Below are 16,865 nucleotides of genomic sequence, written 5' to 3' on the forward strand. Positions count from 1 at the left end.
CCAGTGACGTGCAGTCAGGGGAGGCAGGTGAGGCAGTGCCTCACCTGTCATCATGGAAATATCAAATGAAAAAAATATGTTAAACAGTTATCGATGAGCAGGTTTCTTCAGCCGTCATCTGTTCAAATTTGAAGGTTTCGGACGTTTCGCCTCCTATCCAAGAGGCTTCGTCAGCGAACTAAAGTCTGACTGGTCGTATCGGCCCTATTTATATATCCCTAATGTCCAGGAATGGCGGCGCCGGACACAGCTATGATAGGTCCCTACTCTCAGGTTCGGGGGAGCAGAGGACTACTCCCTGTGGCCCCACTGATTGTTCCTACATTCCTGACTAACGACTGGCCTATTTGCCCCACTCCCACCGGTATCACCTCATCAGCATTATGAATGTTGCCTAACCTGTTTTGCCTAAGCAGGCTATTGTATGAACGATCCAAATTGAACCTCACCCCACCAGACCGGTTTAATGAAGGATTTTGTTGTTTTATAAGAATCACTTCTTTACCCCCCTTTCAAACCATCACTGTTCTTTCGCTAAGATTTTAACCTCATTGTCGTCAAATGAGTGGTTGCTAGCTTTTAGGTGCAAATGTACTGCAGATTGAGGCCCACTTGTATTATCCCTGCGATGTTGATAAAGTCTTTTTTTGAGAATTTGTTGAGTCTCCCCAATGTACTGCTCTTTACAATTTTCATTCTTACAATGTATTGAATAAACTACATTACTTTGTTTTTCATTTGGTAGCCTATCTTTTGGATGCACTAATTTTTGCCTTAACATGTTTATCGATTTGAAATAAGTAGGAATTTTGTGTTGCCAAAAGTCTGTAATTTTTCAGAAACTCCTGCAATGTAAGGTACTGCTACGCCTCTCCTTTTTGTATCTTGAGAATTTTTGGTTTCATTCCCTATTCTTTCTTTCTGACATTTGTTGAATGACTACTGAGGGTACCCACAGTTAGTGAGTGCTCTCCTGATATGTTTTGACTCCTTTTCCCTCCCTTCAATGCTAGTTGGTATTAGTTTTCAAATTTGTACAGATGACGGCTGAAGAAACCTGCTCATCGATGGACCACTCCTGTACGACTGACAGCTTACACAGACGTATTAAACAGTTATATTTATTTAGTGATTTGTACTTTAAAGTCCTTTTCCATTTAACTTCACCATGTTTGGATTTTGACCACTCCAAATTGTCCCTAGGTGTGAGTGTGAGAGTGACTGTTGTATGTCTTTGTGTGCCCTGCGATTGGCTGGTAACCAATTCAGGGTGTCCCCCGCCTCGTGCCCGAAGACAGCTGAGATAGGCTCCAGCAACCCCCGCGACCCTAATGAGGAATAAGCGGTACGGAAAATGAGAGAATGAGATGAGATGTTTGGATTTTTTTTCAAAATCTCTGAATTTTCACATTTACCGTTCAAATACTAAGTAGAAACGAGCAAGGAGGCAGCAGCCGGCTGAGCCTCACCACGGATTGCGCAATGACTATGCTAACTGTGCTGTGCTGGCTTGCTCTGCAGTGAGACCGCATTGCTGTCCCTCTGCATATCGCTGTTTAAGTGTTCAAACACTTTGAGTATATGAAATACATTTCTACAGTTTAGCTGGTGTATATAATGTAGAGTCACTTTACATTATAAACACAGCACCATAGTGTTTATTTTATTTTTTTTATCAAAACTGCATTGGTGAGGCACACAGTTCTCCTGCCTCATGACAGGGGGCGCTGGTGATTACAGATTCTTCTTTTATAAGTAAAGGTAACGATAATCACGTTTTTTATTTTTTTCTATGCTACAGTTTATATTAAGCATGCCAAATGACATTTTAAACAAACCACGTTAACTGTTGCCAATCAAATGGTGAATAAGGTACTCTGTAGAGTTCATGTTTTTAAATCTACTGATGACGTCAGTGCCTCACCAGCCATGAACCTGACCGCACGTCACTGCACAAGACGCAAAGTGGGCGTGACCCCGTCGGTGATGTAAACATAACATACGCATCATCCTCTTCCTGGATCCATCTGGCGAGATTAACACAAATCGTCCTTGTCTTGCCCGAGAAAACGCTCGTGGCTTTCAAACATATTATGTATTAATGCGGAAAGAGTGACACAATGGACTTCTGCATTAACGTGAAAGTAAATTTCAGAGGAAATTCCAGGAATTTCCTTCTGTCAGGATCCGAGACGAAGAGCTGGGACTCGATGGAGGCCATGGTAAGCTAACTGGACAATTGCCGGGCCGCATGTAGCAGTTATCAGCTCCTTCATTTATTTCTCCCATGCAAATGGTCGCAAACCCTACAAGACGACATTGTTACAACCCATCTTGGATTACGAGTTATTGTTTGAGGAAACAAAAACGGTGCACCTCCTGAACAATAATATGTATCAACCGACGAAAACGTTACGGCGAAGCTTTTGTTTTCGCGCTCCCAAAATAGTATTTAAACATGAAAGGCAAATGTTAAGCACAGTATTAGAATGTGACAAAAACATACTATTATCTACTTTGTAATTCTAAAAAGTACACGACCTGAACTAATGCCTACATTCATACAGACCTCAATTATATCAGATACAGTTGGCGTCACAATGCTGACACCGACATGGAAACAAGGACTCTGAACTGTCAATACATAATATCAAACAAGCTCTAAATATGAGTTTACTCAATGGCTCACAGAAATCTACTCCAGAGCGACACAAAGTATGCAGTATTCTCAATCTCTTACAGTGCAGTTCCCTACCATTTGTAAACCAGCATTTAACAGTGTCAGACTGTCATGGATGGCAAAGCCCTCTCTGCTCGCCTAAAAATATCAGAATTACAGACTTATGTTAATTATATTTTGTCCATGAATTCTTCAGCTCCTTCAGCTTCTTTCATAACTTTTCCCCTTTTGCGGTGCTTCCAGGCGTGTGTTTTCATACTAAGACAATCACGTTTCAGTCATCATTTGTTAGCAGGGTCAGAAATCTACCTGTACGCCTTCACAATCAGTTCTGCGGGCCCTGTCACATCAAATGTGACGATCAAACTGGTACTTTAACCTATCAGGTTTCAAGTTGGCAACCCAAAAGAGGTACCAGCGCTTACTTGCAGGTGATGCTCAACGTCAGAGTTTTTGGATTGGATTGGCTATGCCTTTATTAGTCTCACAGTGGAGAAATTTACATTTCACAGCAGCAAAGTGAAAGTTTTGCGAACTATGATTGGCTTGTCAATCAATACAGTAAAGTCTCGTTATATCGATATTCAAGGGAGTCCGAAAAAATATCGATATAACCGGGACTATCGATATATCCGACCCTGTTTTCATGTAATTTTCTCCGTATGCATCGAAATAGTATCGATATAACCGGGACTATCGATATATCCGATATCGATATAACGAGACTTTATGTATATATATATATATATATATATATCTGAAGAGGTCAGAGATTTTCATTGCCTGAAATAAAAAAAACATCTCACTGATGTACATGAAGGAACTTCATGGACCCAAAAAATGATTGTTGAGAAGGAAGGAATATATATATATATATATAAAAACGCGTATCAAACCTCTGAAGATGGAGGACACTGATTCGCTGTGGCGACCCCTTGAAGGTAAAGGCGAAAGCAAAAGAAGATGATGCACAGATTGAGAGAGAGAGAGAGAGAGAGATCATTTTCCCCGAAATTTTCAGCAATTTGTATCGTATTATTAAGCACTATTAAGAATGTCAAATATGGCTTCATACTGACTGAATTGTGTGTCTGCGTGTGTGTCTCTCACAGGTTAAGCGTTCCTTTAGCTTGTGCAGCCTTCAACTGACCTATTTCGATGAGGAGAACGAAGAGGTCAGAAATTTTCATTGACTGAAATAAAAAAAAAAACATCTCACTGATGTACATGAAGGAACTTCATGGACCCAAAAAACTGATTGTTGAGAAGGAAGGAAATGCAACCTGGCCTCTTCTTCTTTGTCGTAATGTTATCTAGTTAAAATATATTTATCTAATAGGAGGTTCCGTTGCCTCTCATTGAGCCTTTGTGAACTATTGTAATATATTGACTGTGAAACCCATTTCCATTTCTGGCAGGTTTCTATAAACAGCCAAGGTAAGAAATTATGCCACCCCTAATGGAAAAAAAAATACATATTTATACAGATGTGCACATCAGGTCATATCTCAAATGATCCTTTCTTATTCCTTTGCAGTTGAGTACGAAGAGGCACTCAAGGTATTTTTAACAGTTTCATCAAAGTAATTCAAAATGTGCAAAGCAAATGTAAACTGTACCCTTGATTACACTGCCTGTTTTTTTCGCGTGAGTCTGGCTGCAGCCTCCGTTCTCAGCCCCTCAATTCTCAAACAGACTTCAATTCTCCACCACTGTCAGCCCCAGAAATATCATCCTTTATTGAGATGCCCATTTGAACATGCCGGGAAGAACACCGTAAGTGACTACTCCTGCACTATCTATATTAATAGACTTAAATAAGTGACCGCCTAATTGGAGGTGACTTAATTTTCTGCAACGTGTTTACACATTTGTACATGTCTTCAAGACCAGACTCGTGTTACATGGACAGGATGAATTGAGCATCAAAAGCAAAACCTGCTAAAGCTATTTTTCACGCCTACATTTATTAAATATTACCGATGCTCCTTACAGAACATAATTGTTTGACTGAGAAGAAGTGGCTTTTTTGGAGGAAGGGGGCGGGGTAGATAGAAATCCTTGTTTTTGTCGGAGGAAAAGCATGTCTCTTTACTTCGGTCGGTGTAAGCTCTCAGTCGTACAGGAGTGGTCCATCGATGAGAAGGTTTCTTCAGCCGTCATCTGTACTTTTTGAAGGTGTCGGACGTTTCTTACAATGTATTGAATAAACTACATTACTTTGTTTTTCATTTGGTAGCCTATCTTTTGGATGCACTAATTTTTGCCTTAACGTGTTTATCGGTTTGAAATAAGTAGGAATTTTGTTTTGCCAAAGGACTCTTTGTAATTTTTCAGAAACTCCTGCAATGTAAGGTACTGCTACTCCTCTCCTTTTTGTATCTTGAGAATTTTTGGTTTCATTCCCTATTCTTCCTTTCTGACATTTGTTGAATGACCACTGAGGGTACCCACAGTTTGTGAGTGCTCTCCTGATATGTTTTGACTCCTTTTCTCTACCTTCAATGCTAGTTGGTATTAGTTTAGCCCTATGCTGGAGGGTTCTGATAACTCCTAGTTAAAGTCTTTACTTAGGGTATTCGTCGTAATTTCTCATGAGTACGAGATGCTGTAAAAGTCAGCACAGAGAAGTGTCAGAGCGGTTGTGATTATATTGTTGAACCTAAAATTCATTATTTGGACATGATCGTCACTTTTTTTTCCATTCATAGATGCATCGAAGAGGATGAGCTATGAGGAACAGTGTTTTGTCAAGGATCTGAAAAGAAACACTTCCTGAAGTTTCAAAATGTTCTTTCATGATTGGGAAGACGTGGAGTCTTCGTTCAATAAAATATACAAATAAAACTATACCAACATAAAAAATGTAAATGAAATGTCTGTTGCTGTACTGATTGTGCACTATTGCAGTTTGAAATAAAGGACTTTTTCATTCACTTTGACTGGACAGCATTGAATTTGAACACTACAGTTGTAGTTTGTTCGTCCGTATTTCACTGAGCGCCGAAGCTTCAAGTGCGTGCGCAGCCCGCCACTTTTTTTTTCATCAGGGTTCCTTAAAGGTCGTTGACGTTTACAAAGATGTTCCGTTTTGATAGTCTCTTAACAGTTTTTTCTTTTCTCAAACAACTTTATAACAAAATCAAGAAAAACAGTTTGCAACCATTTCACCTGGGAATACCTCGCAAACGTCTTTGCTGCTGTTTGCAACATTAAATGAACCTGAACAAAAAAAAAAACATTTACTATGAGTGCACATTCTGGCAAACCTTTGGTGCTCAGTGCGATCCAGGCTTTTGGTGATTGAAATATAAGACTGCACATTCAGAATTTTAACTTGCACATTTCAATCATATTTTTATATCCAAATCATTAACAAATTTAAATACAAAAGGGAGAGTCTATTTGGTTTTTGAAATAACTTAAAAATCTGTGTTATTATATTTAAAGTTAATTTTAGTTTTTCGGATTTGGGAGAAATGTGGAACACGTAAGAATTGACAGGCACGTTTGCTGCATGAGTGACTGAGAATGGGGTCCTGCTCGCCAGACATACCTTTTTTCCTGTTTTGAAGTATAGTGCCAACGGGACATACATTTATGTTTATGCTTCACAGAGTGCAGCAAGGCAGGGAAATCGCCTGCACATGAATGTTTATGAGACCCGTGGTCAACCAGCAAGGATCAGCACTGGCAAGGCTGGCACAGAGCCAAAGCGGGGCTTCAGACCCCCTCAACACTGTCCTGCTCTTGCCCAGGTGGTCAGTCGCAAGGTTCAGGTGGCAGTGCCAGAGCAGGGCATGGTAGGCACCCACTTCCAAATCATTTTTTTTACATTTTTACTCATTTTAAACATTTCTAATGTTTTGTACAGTTTAGGCCAGTCTTTATTTTGAAAACAGCCACTACCTTCACATCTCAGAAAAATTATGTTCTTATTCAACTTTGCAAGGGTCATGTAAATATTGTTTTCGTATCCTGGGCAATTGTATGATTTTGTTTTTGTAATTGGTTATTTTGAGTAGCGGTACATTATAATTTGCAATGTCATTAACAGATATTCACATCAGAAAAATGTGATGCTGAAATGTAATTAGTTCAAACAGAAGGTGGGTGTAGGGTGTTTCTAACACTGCTTGTGTTACGCATATGAACTGTTTTTTTATTTTTTAAACAAAAAGCAACATCACCTTCTCCATTGTCATTTGGCAAGACAAGTCCGAATTCATTCTGATTTAATTAATTAATTATTTTTGTGGGGTTCTCTGGTTCCATTTTGCTGGTCAGACTTGACTTGGGTGGCTCCCGCCTCCGTGTGTGGAGTTTGCATGTTCTCCCCAGGCCTGCGTGGATTTTCTCCTGATCCTCCATGGAAGGCTGATTGAACACTTCAAATTGTTCCTAGATGTGAGTGTAAGAGCGAGTGTTTGTTTTGTCTGTGTGTGCCATGCCATTGGCTAGCAACCAGTTCAGGGTGTCCCCCGCCGAGTGCCTCAAGACGGCTGGGATAGGCTCCAGGATCCCCCGCGACCCGAGTGAGGCTTCGATTGGATTAGATTAGCCTTTATAAATCTTCCAGTGGAGAAATGTACCTTTTACAGCAGCAGTTATGGAGGGAAGGAGAAAGGAAAGGAAGAAGTAGAAAAACAAAATACAGGAGCTGCTGGAAAGGCAGCCACTCTCGCTGGGCCATCTTGAAGTCAAAAGTACAGAAAAAAAGGATAAAGCGGTCTGCTTGTGTCAAGTGAAATTCCATTTATTTTTTATTCCCTTTTATGAATTAACAGGTGATTATGAAAGAAATGAAGATGACAAAAGAAGAAGATAAGACTCCCCCAGCTTGGTTCACCTCTTACATGGAGAAAGTAAGCATTACTCTCTTGTTTCTATTTATAATTGTATTTTATTTATTGCATTCTATTTGTGATTGTATTTTATTTATTTATTATTTATTTATTATACTACCTATGCTTGTCTGTAACTGTAAAATGTCCTTGAGAGCTTTGAAAGGCGCTTAAAATGTAATTTATTATAATTATTATTATTACTGGGAACAAACACAAGTTTAGCTCCCAATTTGAACTCTTTTTTTTGTGTGTGTTTTTATTCCATTTCCTTCTATACCACTAGTTCAAGGATCAGGTGGTCCGTGAGGCTGTGGAAAAAATTTGCCGGGAGTTCTCTGGACAGTGCTGCATCCACAAGCCGCTGAGTGGAGTAGGGGGAAGTAGAGGCGATACAATTGCCGGAGCTAATGTGGTTCCTGAGATTTCTTCTTCTACCCTGCCCGGAGCTCCGTCCTCTTCCACTCTTCCATGCTCTTCGTGCAGGGGACAGACCACAGGTGGAGGCTACCAATGCAGGTACTGCGGGTGTTGTCAGCTGAGATTACTTTACTTTTCTCCAAAGTAAGAGTCGATTTCCCACGCTATGCGTGTCGACTACACGTAGTGCTACCGTGCTGGTCTCCTTTTTTTGACGGTGTGGTTCACCGGAATGTTGAGAGTGAGCGGCACCTCGCCGATGTTCATTATATGATCGGGCTGACTATTGTCGGCAATATTTTTGAAGTAGCAGCAGTAGAAGGTGACCACCTTCTCCTTCTAGTCCGCCGGGAGTTAGTGCCCACAAGTAGTCATTCGTCGGATTGATAATTGCCGCTGTTTCGTAAAACTAAAGCACTAACCTCCTTGAAAAATTTCAATTCTATTGCCCCCAATCGGATGCTGACCGTAGAGAGACATGTCTTTGATCTGTTTTTTGACTGTGAATCCATTGCTCGAGTTCTGCCAACACGAGTTCACCATCCCTTATTTTTGCAGAAACTCAGCTTTGTCTTCTTGACTTCGTAATCCTGCTTTCTCCATTTGAGAACCATGGATGAATTCATTTTAAATTATCTCACGGCTACTTAACTGCCATGCTCCTCCATGTAATCGGATTCTTTGAATCTTGATATCAACTTCATAGGTGTGTCTTTTCATTTTCTGATAGGTGTGTCTTTTCATTTTCTGGTGGCCAAAATGTGTTTGCCTAATGCACGGACCAGCATTATATCCACCCACCTACCTTTAATGTAGTTTAGATGTAGCATAGATTAGGTGCGCTCGCGTGATTAGGCGCTCTGATCACTTTGGAGAAAATTAAAGACTTTTATGTGCGCCGTGTCTTTGTAAAGATTTGGTATTCATTGAAAATGAATTATTGCTAGTTTTGTAGTTCTTTTCGTCATATCAGGTCATCATTAAGAGCATCTTGATAGAGGCACTGGTGAATTTGACCGATTTTCAGAAGAAAACTTACTCTACTGTTTGAAACAACAATGCATAACATTTTTCCTGCTACCAAATATCCACTGCACCAGCACAGGTCCACTGCCAAGTCATTGAAGACCACAGGAAACATTTACAACCAAAATACCGGTACATCAACCAACCACACTGGAATACACATTTGGAATACAATAATAGAAAAATACCTTTTAGACGAAGATTAAATATTAAATGGCATTTTGACATCACAACTTCAATTAATTCACAAACAATAATCATAATGAACATACAGTATGGTATATTTTTTTAAAACCCCGTTCAAGATCCATTTAATTTATTCAGCCTAAATTATGCAGCATATATTTTTTTAAAATTGAACATCATTACATTAATGAATCCAGCGGCCCTAAATATTACCCTGATGTCTTTTTTCACACCAAAGTCAATTCCTTGCCACTCATAAAAAACTCAACATAAATTGGGAGGATAAGGCTTTCAATCAGAGTAGACCTGTGTTGCAAAGTTTTGCAGTGATGAAAAATAAAACTAATTCTCCAACTGAAAACAAGCTCTGAACTGATTATTTGTTTTAGTCCCACAAGTCAGTCCTTCATTCGGACACTCAGACAGACAGACCCAACTCAAACAAACTTTCAATTTTGTTTTTACTTTTACTAATTTGGGTTTTGCATCACGTGATCACGAGAACTGGTTCATCCTCATATGTTGTAATGTACTTTTTAAATATGATGTATATGATACATTTTTCCCCCAACAGTGTGTGTACATCCTGTACTCTGTGTGAGCCTTGCAGTTTCTCTCATGATCCTAGTCACAATTTGGTGAGGGCCAGAACTCCACTCTCAATACCCGAACATGGATCGCCTGCCCCTGACCACAGCAGGTACAAAAAAAGATCCCAGCATGATCAGTGTTATAGGAATATAGCTTAGCCATTCATACTTGGGAAATACTGTCCCACTTGAGTTGAAAGTTTAGTGCGTTATTCTTTTGCCCCATTATCAAGCTGTGGCAGGCACGTCTTTGATCTCAGCAAGATTAACGGAGTTTTGTGTAACATCTCAACTTTAGATGAATGGTCCACATCTGCTTACCATCACTGATGATGCTACTGCATTCAGGTTCTACAGGCGAGGGGATCGGAGCTTACGGAAGGCTGAGAAACAGCGTCTGAAAGCAGAAAAGCGCCTTTTGAAGGCTGAAGTGAAAGAGATCCGGAAACAGTTAAGGATGGAGAGGCGTGGCATACAATGGAGCTCCTCACAGAGAGTTGAAAGTTCTTCTCCTGTACTTCTTCAGCCTCGAGCCACTCAGCACAACAGCCCTGAGTAGGTTTCTGTACATATATACCAAATCACCATTTATTTGAAAAAGTTGCTGTTTATTCATGTGGAGAAAGTCTCTTACAATTCAATACCATTTCTTAAACGAATATTCCATTGTATGATAATATGATAATGAATGTAGCCACAAGGGGGCACAAGCCAGTGTCTTATTGTGCCGGTCCCAAGCCCGGATAAATACAGAGGGTTGTGTCAGGAATGGCATCCGACGTAAAAAAAATTGCCAAAACAAACCTCTGAATCCCATACCGGATCGGTCGAGGCCCGGGTTAACAATGGCCGCCATTGGTACTGTTGACCTTCAGGGTGCCAGTGGAAAATTGACTACTGTTGGTTGAAGAAGGAGAGGAGGGAGGTGTGCCCGGAGGAAAAGAGAGAAATGGAACACCAAGAGTATAACTCCTAGTTTGTGTTGTAAATGGTGGTTAGAGTCAAAAAGTAAGTATTGGTCAGTGTGCGTAGCCTTCCTAAAGACTTCTGTTTTTAGCGCTCTGTCCTCTTTTATAATTACTTTACAATCCAAGAAGGCTAGTTGGTTCTCTTTAATGTCCTCACGAGTAAATTTAATGTTGATGTCTACAGAGTTGAGGTGATCTGTGAAGGATTGAATTTCTTGTTTTTTAATTACAAAAGTAACAAAAGTATCGTCCATATAGCTAAACCAGTGTCTAGGTTTTGTCCCCGGGAAGGATGTGAGGGCCTGTTTCTCCATCTCTTCCATGTACAGATTAGCCACTATGGGTGAAACTGGTGAGCCCATAGCACAACCATGAATTGCCGGTGTGCAAACCACTCGACTACCGGGCCGCCCGGACTTCTTGCAACATGGGAAGAAATGGTTCCACTCATATTATTCTTTGTAGGAATTAACCTCACTTGTCACTTGTGGAAAAATAGTCCCAAGAGGTGTCAGAAAAAGTCACTTGCTGGCAACATTGACTGCTTTTGCGAACTTGTTCCTCTCGGTTCTCACGCATGCCTTTTGTGGAAAAAGATTACTTCATTGGGCAATTGATTTGAACTATGAAAGAAGCAAAAATCTTTTTTTTTTCTTCCAAAAATTGTTGTGCCAAATGAATTTGACTTAATGATTTAGCACTAACTATGAGTGGAATTACACATTTATACGTCCATATGTTTAATCAAGCATTAACAGGGTACTTTCTGCAACTTAATGCAAATTGTGGATGCCACTTACTCTATTTATTGATTGAGTAATGTAAATCTAAGAGAGGAGGATAAGAGAGAGAGAGAGATCCAGAGAGATGCAAACTGATTAAGATACCTGTTTGCCTGACAAGGAGACGTACAGATGCTAAGTATTTTTTTCCATATGTACTTAGGCGACCAAAGCGCCCCTGCCCTCTTATGGTTCCTACCATGACGGCAACATTTCTAGATGAGAACCTTCCTGATGGGACTCGTCTACGTCCTGGAACCAAGTTCATCAAGTACTGGAAGATGAGGAACACAGGAACAAGGAGTTGGAGCTCTGATACTAAGGTAACATTGATTTTTTTCTTTGGATTATCTGTAGAACTGGCAGTTATAGTACATCAAGTATATTCTCATGGGTACATTTTATTCTCCAATGCCCTGCCTAGCCATAAGAGCTGGTCCCGGTCCTTGATTAAAGAGAGGGTTGTGTCAAGAAAAGGCATCTGGTGTGAAAACTTGCCCAAATAGTTAAAGGACAACCGACGTCTCCGGACAAGTTGTGTCCATAATTTGTAAAATTGCTTCAAATGACTTCTACTGAGCGTATTTTACAAAGTTTCCACCGCATATAGCTATATTTTACGTTTCAAGACTTGCGCTGAATATTCCGGAAGTCTTGTTTTTGAGTTGGTGACGAGTCCTCACCCTAGGTCACTGAAGGAACGCCCCTGAGCGAGAAAGGACATACCTTGCATCACCTCAATGCATTTTGCGGTACTTTGTTTGGTCTGAAAACTTCGTGTTAATCTGTGTTGATGGGGAAATTAGAAGGAAAACACATAAATAACGCGATGGTGAATACTTGTGTGTTGCCCCGAGCATCTATTAGCTATTCGCTGACAAAAAATTGTCAAAAAGGAATTAATCAGCCCGTTTTCACCGACTTTGTCTTCTGCCTCTTTTTGGTGCTACACCCCCCCAGATACCTCAAAATGACGGAATAAATTCTTTAATCGATTGCAAACATGTATGCTTTCCTCTTCAGAACTATTTGAATCATATTCATAACTGGATGTGTAACAAGAAAGCATATTCTCAGAATCTGAAGCCATTGTTTTGATTCTCCAGCAATGCAAGACGTCTTGGCGTGACGTCACGAACTGTTCTTCATTTAATAATTGACAAGTTGGGGCGGGACTTTCTGAAAATGCCCAATTCGCAGCTTAATTTTTTGCAGATTTTGGACACTTTAAGTCATTTTTATTGGTGTTTTGCATTTGACTAAAAATATCATACTGTGTGTTTTGGGTATTTTAGATGCTATAAAACGTTTTTCTGATGTCAGTTAGGAAACAAAAAAGTGATGCCGGTTGTCTTTTAAATGTTATTTCGGTGTGCAACAGAAGTGCAACGTGCATCCACCGTGCAGCGGTGGGTGCACGTAATATTTGGTGAGTTTTCCGTCTTCTGAGACCACGAAAAATATCCAATATGCTAAGTTAAAACAAATAATATAATAAAGAAATGAATAAAGAAATAAAGAAAGTGTAGAACCGTGTGTGCGGCTGCTAAATAGAAGTCACGGTGCTAATAGAGCAACCACAGCAGTGTGACAGACATGTCAAATAAAATCATTGTGGGGACTTGGATTAACAAATCGGAGGTGTTTACATGCAGGCATTCCTGAATGGTGACATCAAATAACATATCCTGTGGTCAAATGATTTGAAAGTGGAAACGCTCTGCTAAGTTGGGATGTTTGTCTAGTTTCATGAATGAACATGAAGACAGATGAATGTTTATTGCTCATCATTTTTGAGATATCGTAATATTTTTTCCCTGAAATAATTATTGTGTACTTCAGAAAATGGAACATGATTTATATAGATCGGATATCATTTCTTCCATGTGAAAAATGATTCTTTTGAGAGATCAAGCACATGCAACATTGTTTCATTGAGTCGTATTTGCATATTTTTGCAGCTAAAGTTCATGTGGGGAAACCTGGCAGTGGGATCCGGGGATCGGTGGAGAGAAGTATCTGTTCCTTTTCTCCAGCCTGGACATGTAAGAACTTTCTTTCTTCCAGGTTTCTTTCTTCCATATATTCTTAAATTCTCATAATCAATAAGAAGTCAATCTGGAGAATTCTGAATGGGGCACCAAACCCGTATTAATGAATTATCCTTGAGGCAATGAACTCCCTTATTCTGTGCGTCTTTGAACACAATTTCCCCCCAACTTTGCTTTACATCTCTAAGTTTTAAAGTTATTCAATACAGACGCTCACCACCTGACGAACGAGATATGTTTCGAGTGGTCGTTTGTGCGGTCGTGAATTTTATCGTAAGTTGCTTCAATGCTATATTTTGTATGGAATGTATGTTTAAGTGAAACACTGTACGGGTAAGTATAAAACACAGATGCTCTAACGGTCGTAAAATAAATTCACACCTTCTGTAGCGTCAACAGGGAAGAGGGATTTCCTCCCTGCCCAGATACTCTACACAGCCAATCGTGAGCGAGCTCAGCAGATCAGTGCCTGATCTCGTTGGCAACGCTTCAGCGCTGATTGATTAGCCTTGATGTCCATTGTGTAACCATCCGAATGTGTCTGTGGGCTTGCGTGTGCGTGAAGCACCGTACGCAATCAATTGCAAGCGAGCTCGTCCGGAAAATGGCTCGCAATATAAAATCAAACTTGCAGCATCTCCGTCCGAACATTTTTCGACATAGTGTACCCGCAAAAATGTTCGTATGTACTGTTAGTCGTAACTCCACTATTCGTAAGTTGGGGAGCGTCTGTACTCTATTAATAATGCCAGGAGCTACTGTTCTCCTTGTAATATGTACAGCTAAACATCCATCCATTATCTGTACCTCTTATTCCTCACTAGGGTTGCGGGGGTGCTGGAGCCTATCCCAGCCGTCTTCAGGCTTTGGGCGGGGACACCCTGAATTGGTTGCCAGCCAATTCAAGGGCACATAGAAACAAACAACCATTCGCTCCCACTCACACTTGGGGACAATTTAGAGTGGTCAATCAGGGAGGAAACAAGAGGACCCGGAGAAAACCCATGCGGGTCCGGGGAGAATATGCAAACTCCACATAGGGGGAAGACAAAGCGGGAAATGAACTCACGATCTATGCACTGTGAAGCGAGCATGCTAACCACTCGACTACCGGGCTGCCATAAAATGGATATGATATGTGCTATTATCGAGCTGAAGCTAATTTTGCCCCTAATACCTTTGGTCCATTAGTCCTGAATGCCAACCAAAAACCAAAGATGATGAGTCTCATCATCTTTGGTCTTTTTTTTCTTTTCCCTCCCTCTTGGAACATAAAATAGGGTATAAAAACGAGTGGGGGAGCTGTACAAAGTAAGAAAAAGAAAAGTAAAAAAGTATCCCTTTCATAAGGAATGGGAGAAGTACTTTTTTTCACTATGATATTTTCAAAGTGGGTTTGTCTCGTCTGCCAGTTATCAGAGTGAACTCAAGTAAGGGCAAATAATTTACGTAATTATATTGTGTTGTGCGACATGCGGTTATACATCAACATTGGTTTGAAGGATCCTCAATATTTTTGTCAATAAATATAATGGGTAGATCATTTTGACTTGGTCATTTCAAAAGTAGCTCCCATGCTGAAAAAGTGCGAGCACCCCTGGCCTAAGGATTAGCTTTGAGCTAATGATAGAGCGGGCCGATTCAAAGTGCCGTTTACCTGTTTCCATAGCACCGGCCAACGTAGGCCAGAATCATCCAATCAAAATTGCTCCTGGAGCTAACTGCAGCCCAAACAGGAAATGAGCAGTGATTGTTGGATTAAACAAACGAGAATATTTTTTTTTGTCCGCAAGCCATATGTAATCATCAAAAGAGCGATATGCTCCCGACATCTGTACCCCTTGTTCTTTTTATGTCCAGGTTGGCATTGTGAGTGTAGCATTATGTGCTCCGTCTGTGGAGGGTTCTTACACTTCCCACTGGCGTCTTGCTCATGCTGGAGAGCAATTCGGACCGAGGGTTTGGTGCAGCATTGTGGTTGACAATCTGGCACCTGCCCCTATGATGGTTGACGGAATACTTGTTTCTCCGTGTGTCACGCCACAGGTACAAAATTGTAAATAATCAACTGGTGTCAATGATATAAATCCTTCATGATGTGTTCATATTAAAGTAATCCGACTCCAATGCCCAGCAGGGTAAAAACCCAGTGCCAAAGGATGGAAAAGCATGTGCAGCCTCTCAAAAGCAGCCTCCTCTTTTAGTAGACAGCGGGGAAGAATACTACATCCCCTCTGTGGACCTACTCACTGCGCAGGTAATCATCACCAGTGATTAAGAATAACATTCCACACAATAAGAAAGCCTTTACAAGTCCCAATATGGGGAAGTTTGCAATTTGAGAAAACTACCTTTATCAGTTGTGTCGTCAGAGCGCTTTGGCTAAACAAGCCTAACATAATGGCAGCCTATTAATGTCCGCTTCAAACTGTAACTGACAGTTGTTTCCCTCCCCTCAACAACTCCAACACAAGAAGCTAACATATAAAAGGGGCTATTAAAAAAGGCAACCCAACTATTGTGGACCAAGACGTAGCAAACATTAGCAAGGATGAAGTGAGGAGGGCGCTGAAGAGGATGAAGGGGGGAAAGGCACTCGGGCCTGATGATTTACCAATCAAGGTATGGAAGTGTCTTGGAGAGGTGACGGTGGTGTTCCTGACTGGGTTATTCAACAAGATCTTAAAGGACCACCGACGTCACTTTTTGTTTATTTAACTGACACCAGAAAAACGTTTTATAGCATCTAAAATACCCAAAACATGCGGTATGATATTTTTAGTCAAATGCAAAACACCAATAAAAATGACTTGAAGTGTCCAAAATCTTCAAAAAATTGAGCTGCGAATTGGGCATTTTCAGAAAGTCCCGCCCCCATTTCATGACATCACGCCAAGACATCTTGCATTGCTTGTGAATCAAAACAATGGCTTCAGATTCGGAGAATATGCTTTCTTGTTACACATCCAGGTATGAATATGATTCAAATAGTCCTGATGAGCAAAGCATACATGTTTGCAATCAATTAAAGAATTTATTTGGGCCATTTTGAGGCAACATTGGGGGACAATCTCTCACAAAAAAAGAGGCACAAAATGGCGACCAGCTCCGGTGAAGAATGAATCAGCCCGTTTCCACAGGCTGATATATTCCTTCCATGGAGTTTGCCTCCCTCTGCTGGCGGCTTTTGGGTGTAAGACATCGTTTTCAAAAAAAAAAAAAAACAGTACAGCAAAATACATTGACGTGATGGAAAGACGCTACAATGCGTCTTTTTTACGGGGAGGAGGCCGTCCTTTTCTGACGTCACGTACGGAC

The 16,865-nt window shown here is 40.6% G+C and overlaps 1 protein-coding gene across 6 annotated transcripts in view; it reads left to right on the forward strand.

Moving 5' to 3' along the window:
• The first annotated feature begins 1,975 nt into the window (after positions 1–1,975).
• The window catches only part of nbr1b (NBR1 autophagy cargo receptor b), a 47,130-nt gene continuing 32,240 nt past the window's right edge, over positions 1,976–16,865 (forward strand). For 3 of the 6 annotated variants that reach the window (XR_016118038.1, XM_089018542.1, XM_089018546.1), the window contains exons 1-13: positions 1,976–2,222; positions 3,793–3,855; positions 4,099–4,117; positions 4,218–4,240; positions 6,298–6,483; positions 7,468–7,545; positions 7,811–8,043; positions 9,731–9,856; positions 10,095–10,301; positions 11,660–11,819; positions 13,458–13,541; positions 15,408–15,593; positions 15,682–15,804. Coding sequence is in view for 5 of the 6 variants with exons in the window: in XM_089018542.1 (XP_088874668.1) it covers positions 2,121–2,222; positions 3,793–3,855; positions 4,099–4,117; positions 4,218–4,240; positions 6,298–6,483; positions 7,468–7,545; positions 7,811–8,043; positions 9,731–9,856; positions 10,095–10,301; positions 11,660–11,819; positions 13,458–13,541; positions 15,408–15,593; positions 15,682–15,804 (1,590 nt within the window). In the remaining variant the exon portion in view is untranslated. The remainder of the gene's footprint in view (positions 2,223–3,792; positions 3,856–4,098; positions 4,118–4,217; positions 4,241–6,297; positions 6,484–7,467; positions 7,546–7,810; positions 8,044–9,730; positions 9,857–10,094; positions 10,302–11,659; positions 11,820–13,457; positions 13,542–15,407; positions 15,594–15,681; positions 15,805–16,865) is intronic. The other 3 variants (XM_089018543.1, XM_089018544.1, XM_089018545.1) reach the window with 3 other exon arrangements.

The sequence above is a fragment of the Hippocampus bargibanti genome, linkage group LG17 (genome assembly GCF_051943395.1).
Source record: "Hippocampus bargibanti isolate YZ-2025 linkage group LG17, ASM5194339v1, whole genome shotgun sequence".
NCBI lineage: Eukaryota > Metazoa > Chordata > Actinopteri > Syngnathiformes > Syngnathidae > Hippocampus > Hippocampus bargibanti.